At 41.7% G+C, this 15,674-nt stretch overlaps 1 protein-coding gene across 1 annotated transcript; it reads left to right on the forward strand.

Annotated features, from left to right (window-relative positions):
* The first annotated feature begins 514 nt into the window (after window positions 1-514).
* On the forward strand, window positions 515-12,214 carry DGAT2 (diacylglycerol O-acyltransferase 2). The gene is made up of 8 exons (XM_063432205.1): window positions 515-613; window positions 5,023-5,151; window positions 6,695-6,802; window positions 7,345-7,415; window positions 8,877-9,081; window positions 9,815-9,989; window positions 10,841-11,043; window positions 11,742-12,214. Exons 1-8 carry the CDS (start codon window positions 574-576, stop codon window positions 11,894-11,896), a joined length of 1,086 nt encoding a protein of 361 aa, XP_063288275.1. The 5' UTR covers window positions 515-573; the 3' UTR covers window positions 11,897-12,214.
* The last annotated feature ends 3,460 nt before the right edge of the window (window positions 12,215-15,674 follow it).

Below are 15,674 nucleotides of genomic sequence, written 5' to 3' on the forward strand. Positions count from 1 at the left end.
CTCTGATTAGACATGTTTCATGGTGATTGGGTAACTTAGTCCTGTCCAGATCACAGAGAACCTCAGACAATTATTATTATTTTGTTAATTCATTATTATTATTATTCATTGTGTAACGGTGGCTCTACCTAATAATTACATTGATTCATTGATTAACCCCTCCTTATTCCCCCCCCACCTCCAACACACAAAAGTATCAAACAATATTTAATGCTCCCATCACCCATCACCCAGCAGAGAGGGGTAGCAGGTAAATGCAGCAGATTTGGGTCTCAGATCCTGCCAGGGGAGCACCTGGTGCAGGCACTCTCTATAATACCCAGCCATCTGTAGTAATTAATGTCCAGACAGGTCCCTGGCAGCACATCCTGGCCATCTGCCCATGTCTGTTTGCCACCAGTACTTGCCCTGTAGTCCAGAGGCTGCCTGTCTGCTCCCTGCCCCTGCTCCCCCCCACCCCTGGGCTGGCTGTTGGTTGAGTCCTGGGCTGGGAGCTATATAAGGCAGGAGCAGAAGCTTGCTGTCAGAGCTGGTCTAGGCAGTGATTGCGAAGCAGTTCTCCCAGATAACACCATGAAGACCATCATTGCTGCCTATTCTGGAGTGCTGAGGGGTAAGTACCCACCTGTCATCACAGTAATGGGCCATACATGGATTGCTATTTTGTATCTCTTGACAGTATCCACAATTAATCAGCAGATCCTCATTTAATCATTAACCCCCTAACATTCACAGCGATGTATTCCTCTTGCACATACATTATATAATGGCTGAATAGTTCCCCCTTAGTGCTAGCTTATATAGGGTCTGCTGGTGGTTTACATAATGCCTTTTGGGTTTTAATGGGGTCGATCTCCTGTCTGGGATTGGGATTGATACAGTGTGTTTGTGACCACTTACTGTCACCGAACTAAACCCTACAAGGTCCTCTATAAACAAAATCTATTATATTGCCTATAGACTCCTTGTAGGCTATATTGTCAGGCTGGCTGTGCATTATGTGAATTGTAGTCCATGACAACTGGAGTGCCTTGTCACCTTGTAGGACTATAAGAGGGACCCCAAATGTGAAACCTTGTATGCATGATTTATATTTCCCTCCACCTCTGGTACAAAGCTCCATTTCTTGCCCACTGCTCTCCTGTAGAGCTTGCACTCTATTGCTGCTTATCCATCTGGTTGTCTGACTTAAGCCAGGTAATTATAAGGGGGTCCCTCCAAGCCTTGTGGCTGGGACACGCCTGACCTGTACAGGTAGTCAGAGCCTGGGTGACTATATTCTGAGTCCATGTCTCAGTGTGGGCAGCAAACCATGGGCCTGGCATGTGAGGGGTTAATCTCCAACTTGTTGGCTCCCAGCAGCCATTTAACAGTGTGGATTTCATAGCTGAGATTATTGTACACAGGGGAGGGCATTGTGGCACATCACCAAACATGGCACCTGACTGGTGGGTGTGCAGCTTGCCATTAACACCCACAGTGCTGGGTTATACCTTGCACCTGTCTGTCTCAGAATGTGACTTTATTACTGCAGGTGAGACATTGCCCAATCCTGGTACTGGGCACTGCAGGTGTGGGTGATATCTGGGCCTCTCACTCCCAGCTACTGTTAGGATTCATGGCTGTCAATACACAAAGGCAATACATATCGTGTTCTCTGCTTCTTCACTTGTGAAAAGTTGGGGTGTGTTTTTAGTTTTTCTTGTGATGTGTTTGTAAAGTAAAATGACTGACCTGCGTCTTACCACCTCTGCTGGCATGCTGCTCCATGCAATCTGCACATGTTTAAACCTATAAACCAAACAAACTGGTGCTAAGGTTACCTGCTCTACACCCACTGGGGAGACCCAATCAATGCTGACACTTTCTTGGTAACTTCCTGGTCAGGCAAGGTGACCAGAGCCATGATATCCAGTAGGCGACCTCTGCACTCCAGATGCTGTGGACTACATCTCCTATAATGCTGTTGCATCCAAAATGCTTGCAAAGCAACAAGGGAGATGTAGTCCAGAGCATCTGGAGTGCAGAAGGGTGCATACACCTGATCCAAGTAAGAATCCAACTCCTATCACTCTAATCTCAACTGCAAGAAAGTCGTTTGTGGTTTATTTTTTAAATCTAGTTCCGCATTGCTGACTTAAAGAAAGTCACAGCTTGGCTATTGACCTGCCCTCTGCCATTAGGATTGTGATTATCATAATCTAACTTTATTGGTGATCTAATTCTGTTTGTATCCAGCCGTGTTGAAAAAAACTGTTCCTGGCTGTATAGCGGGCCCTTTAATACCTTACAGGCTGTATTTAAATAGCTGTGTATGTGCGCACTTCATTGGAGTCCAACCTGAACCAGTCTGGCTCATTTCCTAATTCCAGTTAATGCCCCATGGTTCATTATCCAGCCAGGGAATGGGGCGTATCACATAGTATGTGCCCTTGTCATCTATCGTTAATAATGACCTGAACTATCATTTACCCAATAAATGCTAACTGACTTGTGGTATAAACAATGTGCTTCTAGGCATTTCTCAAGGTTCCTCACGCTGTATTTGTGTATTTTGGCAGGAGCACGGTCTTCCCCTTTTAGTGAGTTTATTTGCTAAATGGTGAACAGAGGCCGATCAAACCCGGAAGGCAACTATTTAATCCAAATTCCATTGATAAACCTGTCAGTTAATTCAATGACTTCTTCTCAAATCACTCTCTCTGGTGATGAAACCTTTAAAGGACACGGGACGAAAGGCTTGACTGTGGAACTGTCACAGGGTCGCTGACCTAGGGTGGTGATGGCACCGGCCATTGGCTCAGTGCAGCTAATGTAACAGAACCTACCTGGTGCTTTCTTTAGAACGTACCTCTTTCTCAAAGAAATGGGCACTTAAATAAAATGCCACTAAAATTGGATTTCATAGAAAAATGCTGCACGTGCAGACTCCAGGCACTACAACCACCTCAAATGATTGCAGTGGTTATGGTACCTGGCATAAGCATTTAATGCCACAACCTGCCACCCTAAAAGCTTGCTTACATTAATTTATTTTTAATCCTCCCTCCCACCCCTTCTGCAGCTTTTGCCTCCTGTTGTAGCATGGACGTGCGCACCGCAATGAAGGATCTCCATCCATCACTCGTCCAAACACTCCGCTACATGGAGTGACTGGCGGGAGGGCGGCGGCGCACTGTGCTTCTCCTTCACTGGTCACACTGACGCTTTGAATGGAGGACACATGCAGAATTTAAAACATTCCTCCAAAACGTTGAGGTCAAAGTACTAAATCAGGCAAAGGCAACCTTCGGCACTCCAGATGTTTTGGACTACACCTCCCATGAGGCTTTGCCAGCATTATTGGTGTAAGAGAATTATGGGGGATGTCGTGCCAAAGGTTGCCTATGCCAGTACTATATTAAAAATGTTATCACCTCGCTGTCTAGGGAATAAGCCCCCAGACTGTTGGGTGTACTTTTCATTTGAAAGCCATGCTGCGGGAGGGTGGGTGTACATGTTCCTTGTTTACGGGGACACTGAAGGTTGGAAGCCATGACTGTAAGTTTACTTGTTCATGGTGTCTTGGCTAAACTCATGAAACCTTCTCTATCTGTATTGCTTACCTGTTGCTAAGCATGTGGGCAATGTATCTGAGGATATAAATATTTATACACTGTCCTCCAGATAATGAGACCTCATGAAATAAACAGCCGTCTGACACACAATATGGCCCTTTACGCGCAGGCTGTGCTAATACAGAGCTTGGCTCATTATACCGAGACCATAGGGGATTCTCCTGTCACTGTATAATATTAACCCTCTGAGTGCTTTGGGCACACGTAGGAGGGTAAAGATTACTGGATGGATTCAACTTACAGTATATAATGTCCTTACAGTATATATCTTTATATTTAAATGCCTTCTTTAGTGATATCCTCTCGAGCTACAAATCTGGCTGATATTGCAGCCCGTCCTAGCTTTTAAGGCTTTCATTAAACCAGTCTAAACCGCTGTATATTATCAGTCACTTAAAATGAATAGAAGTGGGTTTATCCATTCTCTCACTGGGACTTGTATAAGGAAGTAGGGGGAGGTCTAGAGGATAAGACCACAAATCAGGGATTTTATCCTGAAAACCCCCATATTGGGGACAGGGGACAAAGCCAGACTGTACTGCTGGGTCTGGGCCAGCTCACACGTCCCAACATTTTGACTGAAAAAAGAGCCACTTTAATTTTAGTGTGTGTGTGGTCAGACTGAGCTGCTCTGAGAAATTTGTACTGATTGTTACAACGATTGTAACCTGGAACAATGTATCTTTACTGTCGTTTAAAGACGTATTATTGCTGTGGAGCTCTGATACTCCCACACAAACAATATGGAGCTCCTAGAAAAGACAGCGGGATTGTCCCTCCTAAATAGGTAAACTTGAGAGGTGATTGTTTAAAAAAAAAAAAAAAAAAATGTAAACCCCAATTATCGCCATCTACCTTGTAACATACTGATTAACTACTCGCCTCTCCCAGTCACCACACGTTTTCTTCTGCATCTGGATGTTGGATGATCCACAGGATGAAAGGCTGGTTCAGAGCCTGAAATATCTGCAGCTTTGAGATGCCACAAATATCGCATTGATGTCCCTTTCCCCTGGATCAGGAACCGCTAAATGAAAAATTCAATTCATTCACACCCCTTTCCCTTCTGTAAACTATGAAGGTGACATAATCAATAGATATCGAGTGTCAGTTATCGATGGTTATATTTAACTGACTTGTATGCTTGCTTGACTACATTGTAAGCAGTTTATCTGTTTCTTTCAATGGTATGCCATGTGATGTCAGAACATGACTTCATCCTGTATGTGGGCATCTGTTGCTAGAAAACCCAATCTTACCCTTGTAAACATGTCTGGTTGGCACATGGGATCTTCATGACCTCCCTGGACTTTGCTTATTTGTAACAGCACTTCATATTGTACAATGCTTGCGACTATATTGCTACGTGGCAAATAATCCTCCTCCTGTCCATCTCTTCCTCCAGGGACCGGCTCCAGTGTCCTGTCTGCAGTACGGGACTTTCCCTCTTTATCGTGGCTCAACAAATCTAAGGTTGAAAGACACCTCCAGATCATCTCAGTGTTACAATGGGTCCTCAGCTTCCTTGCAATGGGTGAGTTTTCAGAATCTACTGCCACTACATGCAAACTGTCCTCCATTGAATTAAAGAGACTTGTTGGCTCAGGTCTGTATAAATATATCTATTGGCTAGTGGAGAATTATGGGAAATGTAGTCCGATGGTTGGGATGGAAAATGCTGAAGACTCGCATAACCTAGACCTCATGGAGTCTGTAACAGCTACAACTTATTGTAGTTCTGGGGTGTATAGTCAGTCCCTGCAGGCTTTTTAAATTCTTTTCAGAGAAAATGCAGTGTTTATATTAGTGTCTAGGGACACCACTAGATACCACTCCTGAGATGGCTACTAGAGGTACTGCAGTGTGACTGACATTAAGCACACTCTGCATGGACCTTGCTTCATAGGAATGCATTGATTCAATGCATCTCTGAAGAGATTCTGATTGGCCAGGGTGGTGGTTGGCTTTCTCTCCCTCCCTCCTTGGCTGAGATCCTCAGAATTGAATATCTCAATGGTCTCCTTTGGGTTGACATTATCCATTCTGATATCAGCCAAGGAGACAAATTAGGGGCATAGAAATCTAGAATGTGACGGCAGATAAGAACCATTTGGCCCATTTAGTCTGCCCAGTTTTCTAAATACTTTCATTAGTCCCTGACCTTATCTTATAGTTAGTATATAGCCTTATACCTATCCCACGTATGCTTAAACTCCTTTACTGTGTTCACCTCTACCACTTCAGCTGGAAGGCTATTCCATGCATCCACTACCCTCTCAGTAAAGTAATACTTCCTGATATTATTTTTTAAACCTTTGTCCCTCTAATTTAAGACTGTCCTCTTGTTGTGGTAGTTTTTCTTATTTTAAATAGTCTCCTCCTTTATTGTGTTGATTCCCTTTATGTATTTAAATGTTTCTATCATATCCCCCCCGGTCTCGTCTTTCCTCCAAGCTATACATGTTAAGATCCTTTAACCTTTACTGGTAGTTTTTTTTTTTTTTGTTTTTGTTTTTTTTATCCTGCAATCCATGAACCAGTTTAGTAGCCCTTCTCTGAACTCTCTCTAAGGTTTCAATATCCATCTGAAGATAGGGTCTCCAGTACTGCGTACAATACTCCGTTAGGTATCACCAGTGTTCTGTACAATGGCATGAGCACTTCCCTCTTTCTACTGCTAATACCTCTCCCTATACAACCAAGCATTCTGTTAGCATTTCCTGCTGCTCTATTACATTGTCTGCCTACATTTAAGTCATCAGAAATAATCACCCCTAAATCCCTTTCCTCAGATGTTGAGGTTAGGACTCTATCAAATATTCTGTACTCTGCCCTTGGGTTTTTACGTCAAAGATGCATTATCTTGCACTTATCCACATTAAATGTCAGTGCCAGCGCTGGTAGACCTGTGCATCACTAGAAATGAGGTCAGGTTTTTACTAGACTTAAGGGGGGCAAGGGGGCTAAATAGCTGGCTTAACACTATAGGGTCAGGAATAAACATCTGTTACTGAGCCTACAGTGTTCCTTTAAATTTAATTCTGTATTCTCAAAGCATTTGTATTTGTCTCTAACAGGTGTTGCCTGTACAATAATCCTTGCATATGTCTTCTGTACGGACTGCTGGCTGATCGCAGCTTTGTACCTGGCATGGCTGGTGATTGATTGGCAGACCCCCAATAAAGGTAAGTGTTTTGGGTTATCTTGCTAACCAATACACATGCAAAAAATAAAACCTTCATTAGAGATTTTTTTTTTTTTTTTTAATTATATTATTTACATTTAGACTAATGGGTTGCCAGGGATTTACCTGTTGAGTCTCAGTCATTGAATAGGATTCACAGGTAATGATGTGCCCAGTTCTGGATTAGAAGGCATTTGAATGAATTGGGAGACACAAGTTTTGAGGATGTGGACAACTAGTTGCTCGGTTCATGTCGTCTTAATAAGACGCTATCCTTTACAGATGCGCTTAGAGAATTATTTGGCTTATTCACATGAGCTTACTTCTAACTGTTATCTACATCAGACGCTTGCCTTTAGATTCATACAAAAAATGGGTTGACCCATATCCCATGACACTCTAGCCAAAGGATGCAGACTGTCATTTCTCCAGCATACCCCCTTCCCAAAAGGCAGATATTGATATGGTATAGGCCCACAAGGAATCACAATTCTCTGTTGCTGTGGGGAAAAAGGTAAACCAATCTGTAACCTCCTCTCTTAGGTGGGAGGCGATCGACTTGGGTTCGTAACTGGGCCGTCTGGCGGTACTTCCGAGACTACTTTCCAATAAGGGTAGGTCTAGTTATTTCCTTGCCTTTGTGGAAATTGAATAATTAACCAATTCGTACTAACAAACTCTGTTAACAAACATATCATCGTGCTGTGCTGGTATTGGTGTAGGCAAAGCCATATCTGACTTTACTTAATACATGGGTTATGAATTCAATTTCCCAGAATTCCCGTTCTGTCTGAGCATTATAGGAATGTAATTCTTAACTCTCAGGGGACAGGGTCTCAATCTCCCCTTGGACTGTTGCAAATTTGGTTGTAGATTATGGTAAATATAAATATACTGTATAAAAACCAAAATGCTTTCTCCACCTAAAGCTAATGGAGCAAATGCTGAAAAAATAAATTTAATCTAAACTGGCCTCTTATATCATTCAATCCCCAATATGTAACTCGTGCCCTCGTGATGCTTTGGTTTTGATGAGCCTCTTAATCTGCATAATTGGTTGCAAAACAAATACAGCTGCCTTGTGTTCCCCTGGCATTGGTCTTGATAAGAAACAAGGAAAGATAGTTGAGGTCAAAGTCACACTTTGTCCTCATTTCTACCCAGTAGCCGAAATCCAGTATTCCAGCACAGTGTGTGGGTGTCTATTCCCTTAGCTGTAAAGAATCTCATTCAGTATATAAATCACTCACAAAATCTTAATCTGATCCGGTATTGTGTGTTTGGAAAAATTCTAAACCGGGATGTTTACATGGGCCAACTCAAGTCACCCTATATAAACTTTACACAGGGTTGGCACTCACAAAGGTATTCCCTGGTTTTACCCCTTATGGCCATGCAGTGAAACAAACTCCTTATTTAAAGCCCAGCAATGGGATACAGGATGTCGCACAAGCAACTCTATATAATTATTCTGAAACATACAGAGGCTGCCCTACTGTACTAAAGTGCAGTCATCAAAGAGTGATGGGAGTTTGAACACAGGGCTAGTGTGTGCCTACTCGGAAGTCTAGAACTGCATTTTTGAGGAGATTTTATACCTGACGCATCATAAGGTAATGCGTGTGGCTCACTTCAGACAGGCAAGCTGTTTGTTAGGACTTTGACTCTTAGCAGATTCCTAAGATGTTGCACAATGCTGGCCTTCGCCTCTCGTGGCTCTGGTACAGCTGATATGGGTAATAAAAGCAGGTGTCAGCAGGCCATAACATGACCAAAGGGCACATATGACATCCTAGTCTACAGGATTGTTCAAAACCTGTGACATTGTAATGTTATGCACTACATTCACAGAACGACCTTTAAACCTGCAATGGGGTTAACCAATGGGTAACTCAGCCACTGGCATTGGCTTGGTAAAGCATCTCAAGCACTCTGCCACCCCTTGCTAACACTTTGTGACCATTTAACAAATCCTGTTACACTTAATGTCATGAATACCTGAACAGAAATCAATTCTGTCTGATACTCCTTGTGTCTAGTGAAAATCTAACTATCCATGTTTCTCTTCCCATCAGCTGGTTAAAACTCACAACCTGCTCCCTAGCAGGAACTATATATTTGGATATCACCCGCATGGCATAATGGGCCTGGGAGCATTTTGTAACTTTGGCACGGAAGCCACTGGCGTCTCCAAAAAATTCCCTGGAATAAAACCTTATCTTGCAACGCTAGCCGGGAACTTTCGGCTGCCAGTTCTGAGGGACTACTTAATGTCAGGAGGTAAGCGGTATTTTATTTTTTATCCTTGAAGTCCTTTCTATCGGTCTAGTGCTATACTAGTCTGCTTGTCTTTATTTCTAATGTAAATTCTGGAGCAGCAATAATGTAACTATTTAATCTGATTTATAAAGGCACAGCATGCTGGGTACCATGCAGACCATTGATACCGCTACCTGACCTTGACAAAGCAACCATTGGAATGCTCTAGACTGGCATGATTGGACTAATGCCTTGGAGGATAAATAACTGCAGCTATTTCTGGCTTGTGAAGTGAGCCTTAAAATCCACTTTGCATTTTATTAAAGGGACACTATAACAAATATACAAAATCTACCTTTAAAAATGGATTACCGAGCTTCCTTTGTATATAGGGGAGAAAATTGAAGGAAATCATTACTTTTCTGTAAGCCAGTGCTTTGATCCCTCTCGGCAGTCCAGTCCTCCCATTATAGAGACCTTATCCCTGCACTTCAGCCTCTGACTACTTCCCATACAGGAGCAGAAGTCAATCGCTGTGAGTGACATCAAATACTTCATAAATTCCAATCTTAAGATTGAAGTGACTATACCTTCTCTAGGACCCTCTGGAAGTGTTAAAGTTTCTCAACTTTTTTTCCTGATCCCCAAGAAAAGGGGTTGTTAACTCTTGTTGCGTTTATTTTTGTGTTTTTTTTTTGTTTTTTTTTTTTTTTAAACTGCAGATTCATGATCTACTTGTCTTTCTCCCCTCTAGGGATATGTCCAGTGAGCAGAGATACCATTGACTATATTCTCTCTAAAAACGGCACGGGGAATGCCGTCGTTATCGTTGTCGGAGGAGCTGCTGAATCCCTTAACTGTGTGCCAGGGAAAAACGCTGTCACTCTAAAACAGAGGAAAGGCTTTGTCAAGATTGCTTTGCAACATGGGTAACTACTTTTTTTTATCTTTTCCATGATGGCTAACCTTGAGACCATAAATCCTTTCTGGACTAAATTTCCTATGATGCTCAGCTAGCGTTTAGAGTCTAAAAGCTAACTGAGCATCATGGGAAATGTAGTCCAGAAAGAATTTATGGTGTGAGTTAGCCATCACTGCCCTAGAACTGTCAATGTATTGGATATTTAAGCTGAGTAGTGATGTCCCGAACCGTTCGCCAGCGAACATAGCGTGTTCATGAAAACACATGATGTTCGGTCCGCCCCTATTCGTCATGGAGGTGGGAGGGTCTGGGAGGGAGGGTATGCTGTTGATTGGATGGAATGTGTCTGCTGACTGTGAGGTACAGGGTCAAAGTTTAATCAATGATGCCAAATAGGGGGTGGACAGGTTCCCGGCGAACTGTTCAGGACATCACTATAGCTGGATAGACCTGGCCACAGAACTGACACTGCCCTGCATTCTTATTACCTCCTAAATTCCATGTAGGAACTGAAACATCCCAGACACCAGTAAGCAAGGACTTGCTCGTATTAGTATTGCTATTGGTAATATGCCAGAGCTCCATTCTGTTTCTGTAGAGATTGAAAACTGGAGCCTTTCTTCATTCCTCCTGCACTAGCTGATAAAGAAGTCTATCTTGGTGGGTGCTCTTGTTAGCAGAGAGGGCTCCAGGTACACTACAGGGATTCTTTGCAGGCTGCAATAGCAGCTTAAGTTGTAAGAAAATCTGCATTGTAAACATACTTGGCATAGCTGTACATGGCCATGAACTATTGTCATTAAAGTGGAATTGATTCCCTTGTATCTGGCTCTTAGTTTATTTCTACTTATTTTGTAGAGCTGATCTTGTTCCCGTTTATTCATTTGGTGAAAATGAAGCCTATAAGCAGATGGTGTTTGAAGAAGGCTCCTGGGGACGATGGATACAGAAGAAGTTTCAGAAGCATGTGGGATTTGCTCCATGTGTCTTCCATGGATGTGGATTCTTCTCAGAGGACAGCTGGGGTCTGGTGCCTTACGCAAAGCCGATTACGACTATCGGTATGTTGACATGATCTCACAGTAACGACCTAGTTGGCATAAAATATGTGCAACTTGAATTTCAATCAACTATTACACTTGGCATAAAGTGAGCTGTTTAATACAGCAGATAAAAAGCTCACAAAACTATAGGCAACTTTACTGCTTGTTCCCGTAATATACAATATGGAGTGTGCTAGAGCCTAAAGGCTACCTGTCTTCTCTTAATTATCTGCTCTTTAAATTGTTTATCTATGGACTATGCTTGTAGATTTGCCAGCAAATGCATTAATTTGGGGGAAACAGATTTTTATAAACCTGAAAATAAAGGGTGGACTGGAGGTGGCTGTTACACAAGCATTATATCCATGAAGTGGAGGTGATGAATTGGCAGGATGGAGTAACTATCTTACACTGCACATCGTATCTGATATAAAATTATATTTAGGGCTGATTTTTAGCAGAACCTAAAGTCATGGCATGTTCACATGAACAACGGTCTCTTACTTGGTATTCTCTAATATAGTGTGTAGAATATTAACTTTTGTAAGTATTTCCTATCTCCCATCTTGCTGTTTCCATTGCTGGATTGTGTCTGGATGGCAACTGTATCTCATACTTACTATAAGCTACCCTGTCTGAAGTGGCTTGACGTGGACCTAACTTGACCCTTGTATTCAGTTTGTTGAATAAAACTCTTTATCTTTATTCCCCTGCAGTGGGTGAGCCAATCACAGTTCCAAAGACAGACAATCCGACCCAGAAAGATGTGGACTTCTATCACACCATATACCTCAACTCCCTCCAGAAGCTGTTTGACAAGTGGAAGACCAAGTTCGGCCTTTCTGAGACTGATGTGCTGGAAATTAACTGATGGGCTCCAAGTAGACTATCTCTCTATTTTTGTCAGAATGTATTAGTGGATACACTTTACGGTGTTCTTGGTTGTTGGAGCCTGTTGATGTAGCATTCCCATTTCAGACACTCTGCCTCCATAACAGAACCTTAGTGTTTTCTTAAGCCTTACGGCTTCCAATGCAGATCCTTGTTAGACGTACTGATTGTATCATGGTTCTCGTGTCTGGATTTCACTTTATGCATCGTGAATGTATTCTAAACTCCTGAGCTGCTATTGCAAGTTAATCTGTACCAAATCTAAATTCCACTTGGTAGCTGCAAGGAATTCAGAGGGTGCATGTTTAAACTAGCAACTGCTATCGGAGTAGCAGTTTGTGAAAAGGTCCAGGACCTTAGTGTAAATGCAAGAACCAATTGACTCTTAAAAATATTACTTTTTTTTTTAACACACTGGCTGTAAGCATGGTACATCCTAGGACTGTAAGCAAGCTATAATTCAAACAAGTCACTGTCATGACTTGTAGTCAGCCTAACCTTGCTTTAGACATTCACCTGTCCAACAAGGATAGGAAAACTGGCTCTCCAGGTGTTGCTATGAAAACACTAATAAATCTATAAACTATCTGTTAATGTCTCATCTCTCTAAGGGAGACTTTTTTTTAATTTATATTAACATTTATTTTAAAGCACAACCAATGCAATGTTTTTTTTTGGGGGGGGGGGGGGGGGTGGGTTGTCCCTCTTTCTAGGGTATGAAAACAAATAAACAAATCGTTTTTTGCCCACCATTCAGCTGGATGAATGTCTTTAGTCTAACTGAGCTTTAAAAAAAATCAGTATTAAAGTGATTTTTAAACAGGGCAGGGTCCTTGAGTACAATCTCTTTTCTGATTTGTACATATAAAGTGTTTAAAATGTTTTACAAATTATTAATCTGTGTGTGTGTATATTAAGCATCCATCCTGTGATTGTTCAAATGCAGAGTCTCCCCGTGTGTTTACATGACAAATTGTACAATGTGTGATATTGGGGGAGGGGGGTAGTATAATGCATGTTTTGGGGTACAGTATAAAGGTGCAATGATGGCTCCTGTCTAAACTGAATATATCAAATTAAACCTGTACCAAGAACCTCTAACGGGAGCTAGGAAATCTAATTGTGGGAATTCTCATTAGAGGCTTCTACAATGTGCCTTGTGAAGTAAATGACTGTCCCCTCAGATCTGCACCCCCAGGATAAGACACATTATTGCTGTACTATCTTTGTTTTGTACGGGTGAATGTATAAAACTGGATTAAATCTTTTTTTACAAAAATCTTAATGTGTCATTGAACCTATTGAAGTGTTTGTCATATATAAAGAAAATTCTCCCTAAATGTAATAAATTGACTATGGCATTGCTGTTACAACTAAACATCTAACGTAAAATGGCCAAGAAAGGTTAAGCACAACAGAGGAAATGATGGTTGCTAAGCAATAAGAGCATAGTTATATAAGGTGACAAACATGTGGCCATAAGGTTCAGCCTTCCTCACTTTTTTATATATATATATATATTTTTTTTTAATCCAAAAAAGTAGTTTTAAGCACTTCTTCAAATTGTGCAACAAACTAGGAAAAGTGTCATTGACCTCGGAATGCCACAAAGATTTACTTTGCTCTAGAAGCGATTGTGCTACAATTGAAAAATTAGTCTTGAATTGGTTTTTGCGAGTATGGATCAAACTGCTATTTAAATATCTTTACAGACTCTGATAAAACCACTTCAGGCAGAGAATTATTTTTAATTTTTTTTTTTCTAAACACGTGTACTATGTATAGTTCGGTTTGTGAATAATTTCCAGGCAGTGTTTTGTATTGGCCCTGGATATAATTGCATAATGTAAGATCATGGTGTCAGGTGGGATTTTGCTTTGTACCTGAAACTGAATACGATGTCTTTGTTGCGCTAAGTCATTTTACACTGAACATCAAATCTTATTCGAATGGTACTTTAGCCATCCCCTTGGTGACCAGTGATGTACCAGGTACATCTGCCAAAAAACATTCGTTAAAGACCTGGTGGATGTACCTGGTACGTCACTTAGAATATCAGGACTTGCCTGATTGCTGGCAATTTCCCCATCGCGATCCTGGAGTCTGCCTGGCAGCTTAAGCAGACCACCACTGCGTGATCCAGCCCATGTGGTCACAACTTGAGGGACCTGCCAGACAGCCAAGAGATTTTAATTGACAAGGCCTATATTTAACCGTACCTCTCGAACACCATAACCTTTACATGGGGGGCATTGTTATATTTTGGGAGACTTCACTGAACACAGGAGTGTTTAAACCGTAACACTTATCACAATGAAATTGCCAGTAAAAGTGCAGTTTTGTGTATTTAAAAAAAAAAAACAACCTAAGTTTGGAAAGCATTTGTAGCTAAGGGGCCACTACAAAATACTGGACTTACCTGATTTTTTTGAATACCCTGGGTTGTCTCCTTTTTCAAATGACCCTGTAACTCTCCAAATCACCATAAAACCTGTACTTGAAGGCTACTGTTGTACTCGTGAGACATTACTCTACACAAATTTTGAGTTTTAGAGCAGTAAAATGTATTATACTGACAATATCCTTGGTGAAATGGCAGTTTGTGTGGTTAAAAAAATTAAATCAAGTGTATAAATGCTAATTTTGGCCAGGGTTTGTGGCGAGTAAAGACTGGACATATACCGTGGGTTGTCTTCTTTTACAAATGGTATGTCTTGATGGGGTTAATTAAATTTCTGGGCTGCCATACCATCTCAAAGGAAATATAGGCCCGGCAACTTCAATGAGCAAACTGGTTACTAAGGGGTTAAAGGTACACTTTAGTGCTTTAGCTTGTAGGATTTCCCCTCCTCCCCCATCCTTTTCATTTTACAAAGTGCATATTATAACAATTTAATAAAAATTAACATTCGTTTTAATTAAATGCATGTGTTTTCATTGGGGCGGAGATGTATATGTATAATATCTAAAAAAAACAACCTTTTGTCAAAATGCATTATTAGTGATTTGAAGTTGCAATGTTGCCTAGAGTCCTGTGTGGGCTAAGCCGTGTCATTGGTGTGTCCTTAGCCAACCCAGATTGCCTGGCTAATGTAACTTTCATAGTGCACAATGTCAGTCGTTGGCTGAGAGGTCAGAATCAAATGAAGTTCTCGATTTCCTGCTGCATTACTTGAGTTTAGGAGCCTACTGCTATAAATTAAATGAACACTCGACTCTGGAGCATCTAACAGACTATGCTTTCTGCATGGGGAATAATTAGGGGGTCCCCTATCTGTCAACATAGTGACATACCTGCTGCACCTGAAAGCCCCCACTCCTTAATCACCGTCTGCGCCAAAGTAAAATGTTAAGTCTCTTGGCGTGCCAAGTGTGTGTATTAAATATATTTATGTGCTTGTGTTATGTATAGGTGTAATGGCGGCTTTGGGAGGGCATGTATGGAGGATACATCCATCCATCGCTTTCGTCTCTCAACCAAATCTATACCACCCCACATCACCATCCTGAGCAGCAGAGCGTTTTAAAAGATGCAGGCCAGTAATGAGAATCACTTCATTGGCACTGCCCAAAGGAGCAGACTCACTTCATTGGCACTGCCCAAAGGAGCAGACTAGCCTGGAAGGTCATCCTGGTATAAATGCATGCCGGGCTGCTTGCCAATCACACAGGCCATCCAACTAAGCATGGACTAGGCAGACAGGGCTCTTTCAGCACTCCGAGCTTGGCGCTTGTTCGAAACTGTCCCTGGTGTCCAC

The sequence above is a fragment of the Pelobates fuscus genome, chromosome 1 (assembly GCF_036172605.1).
Source record: "Pelobates fuscus isolate aPelFus1 chromosome 1, aPelFus1.pri, whole genome shotgun sequence".
Taxonomy (NCBI): Eukaryota; Metazoa; Chordata; class Amphibia; order Anura; family Pelobatidae; genus Pelobates; species Pelobates fuscus.

What these genes read in the sequence shown, in the direction of transcription:
- DGAT2 (XM_063432205.1), top strand. Translation starts at nt 574, where the DNA reads ATGAAGACCATCATTGCTGCCTATTCTGGAGTGCTGAGGG. An exon ending in GGACTACTTAATGTCAGGAG is followed by an intron (nt 9,082 to 9,814) that starts GTAAGCGGTATT and finishes TCTCCCCTCTAG; the next exon opens with GGATATGTCCAGTGAGCAGA. An exon ending in AAGATTGCTTTGCAACATGG is followed by an intron (nt 9,990 to 10,840) that starts GTAACTACTTTT and finishes CTTATTTTGTAG; the next exon opens with AGCTGATCTTGTTCCCGTTT.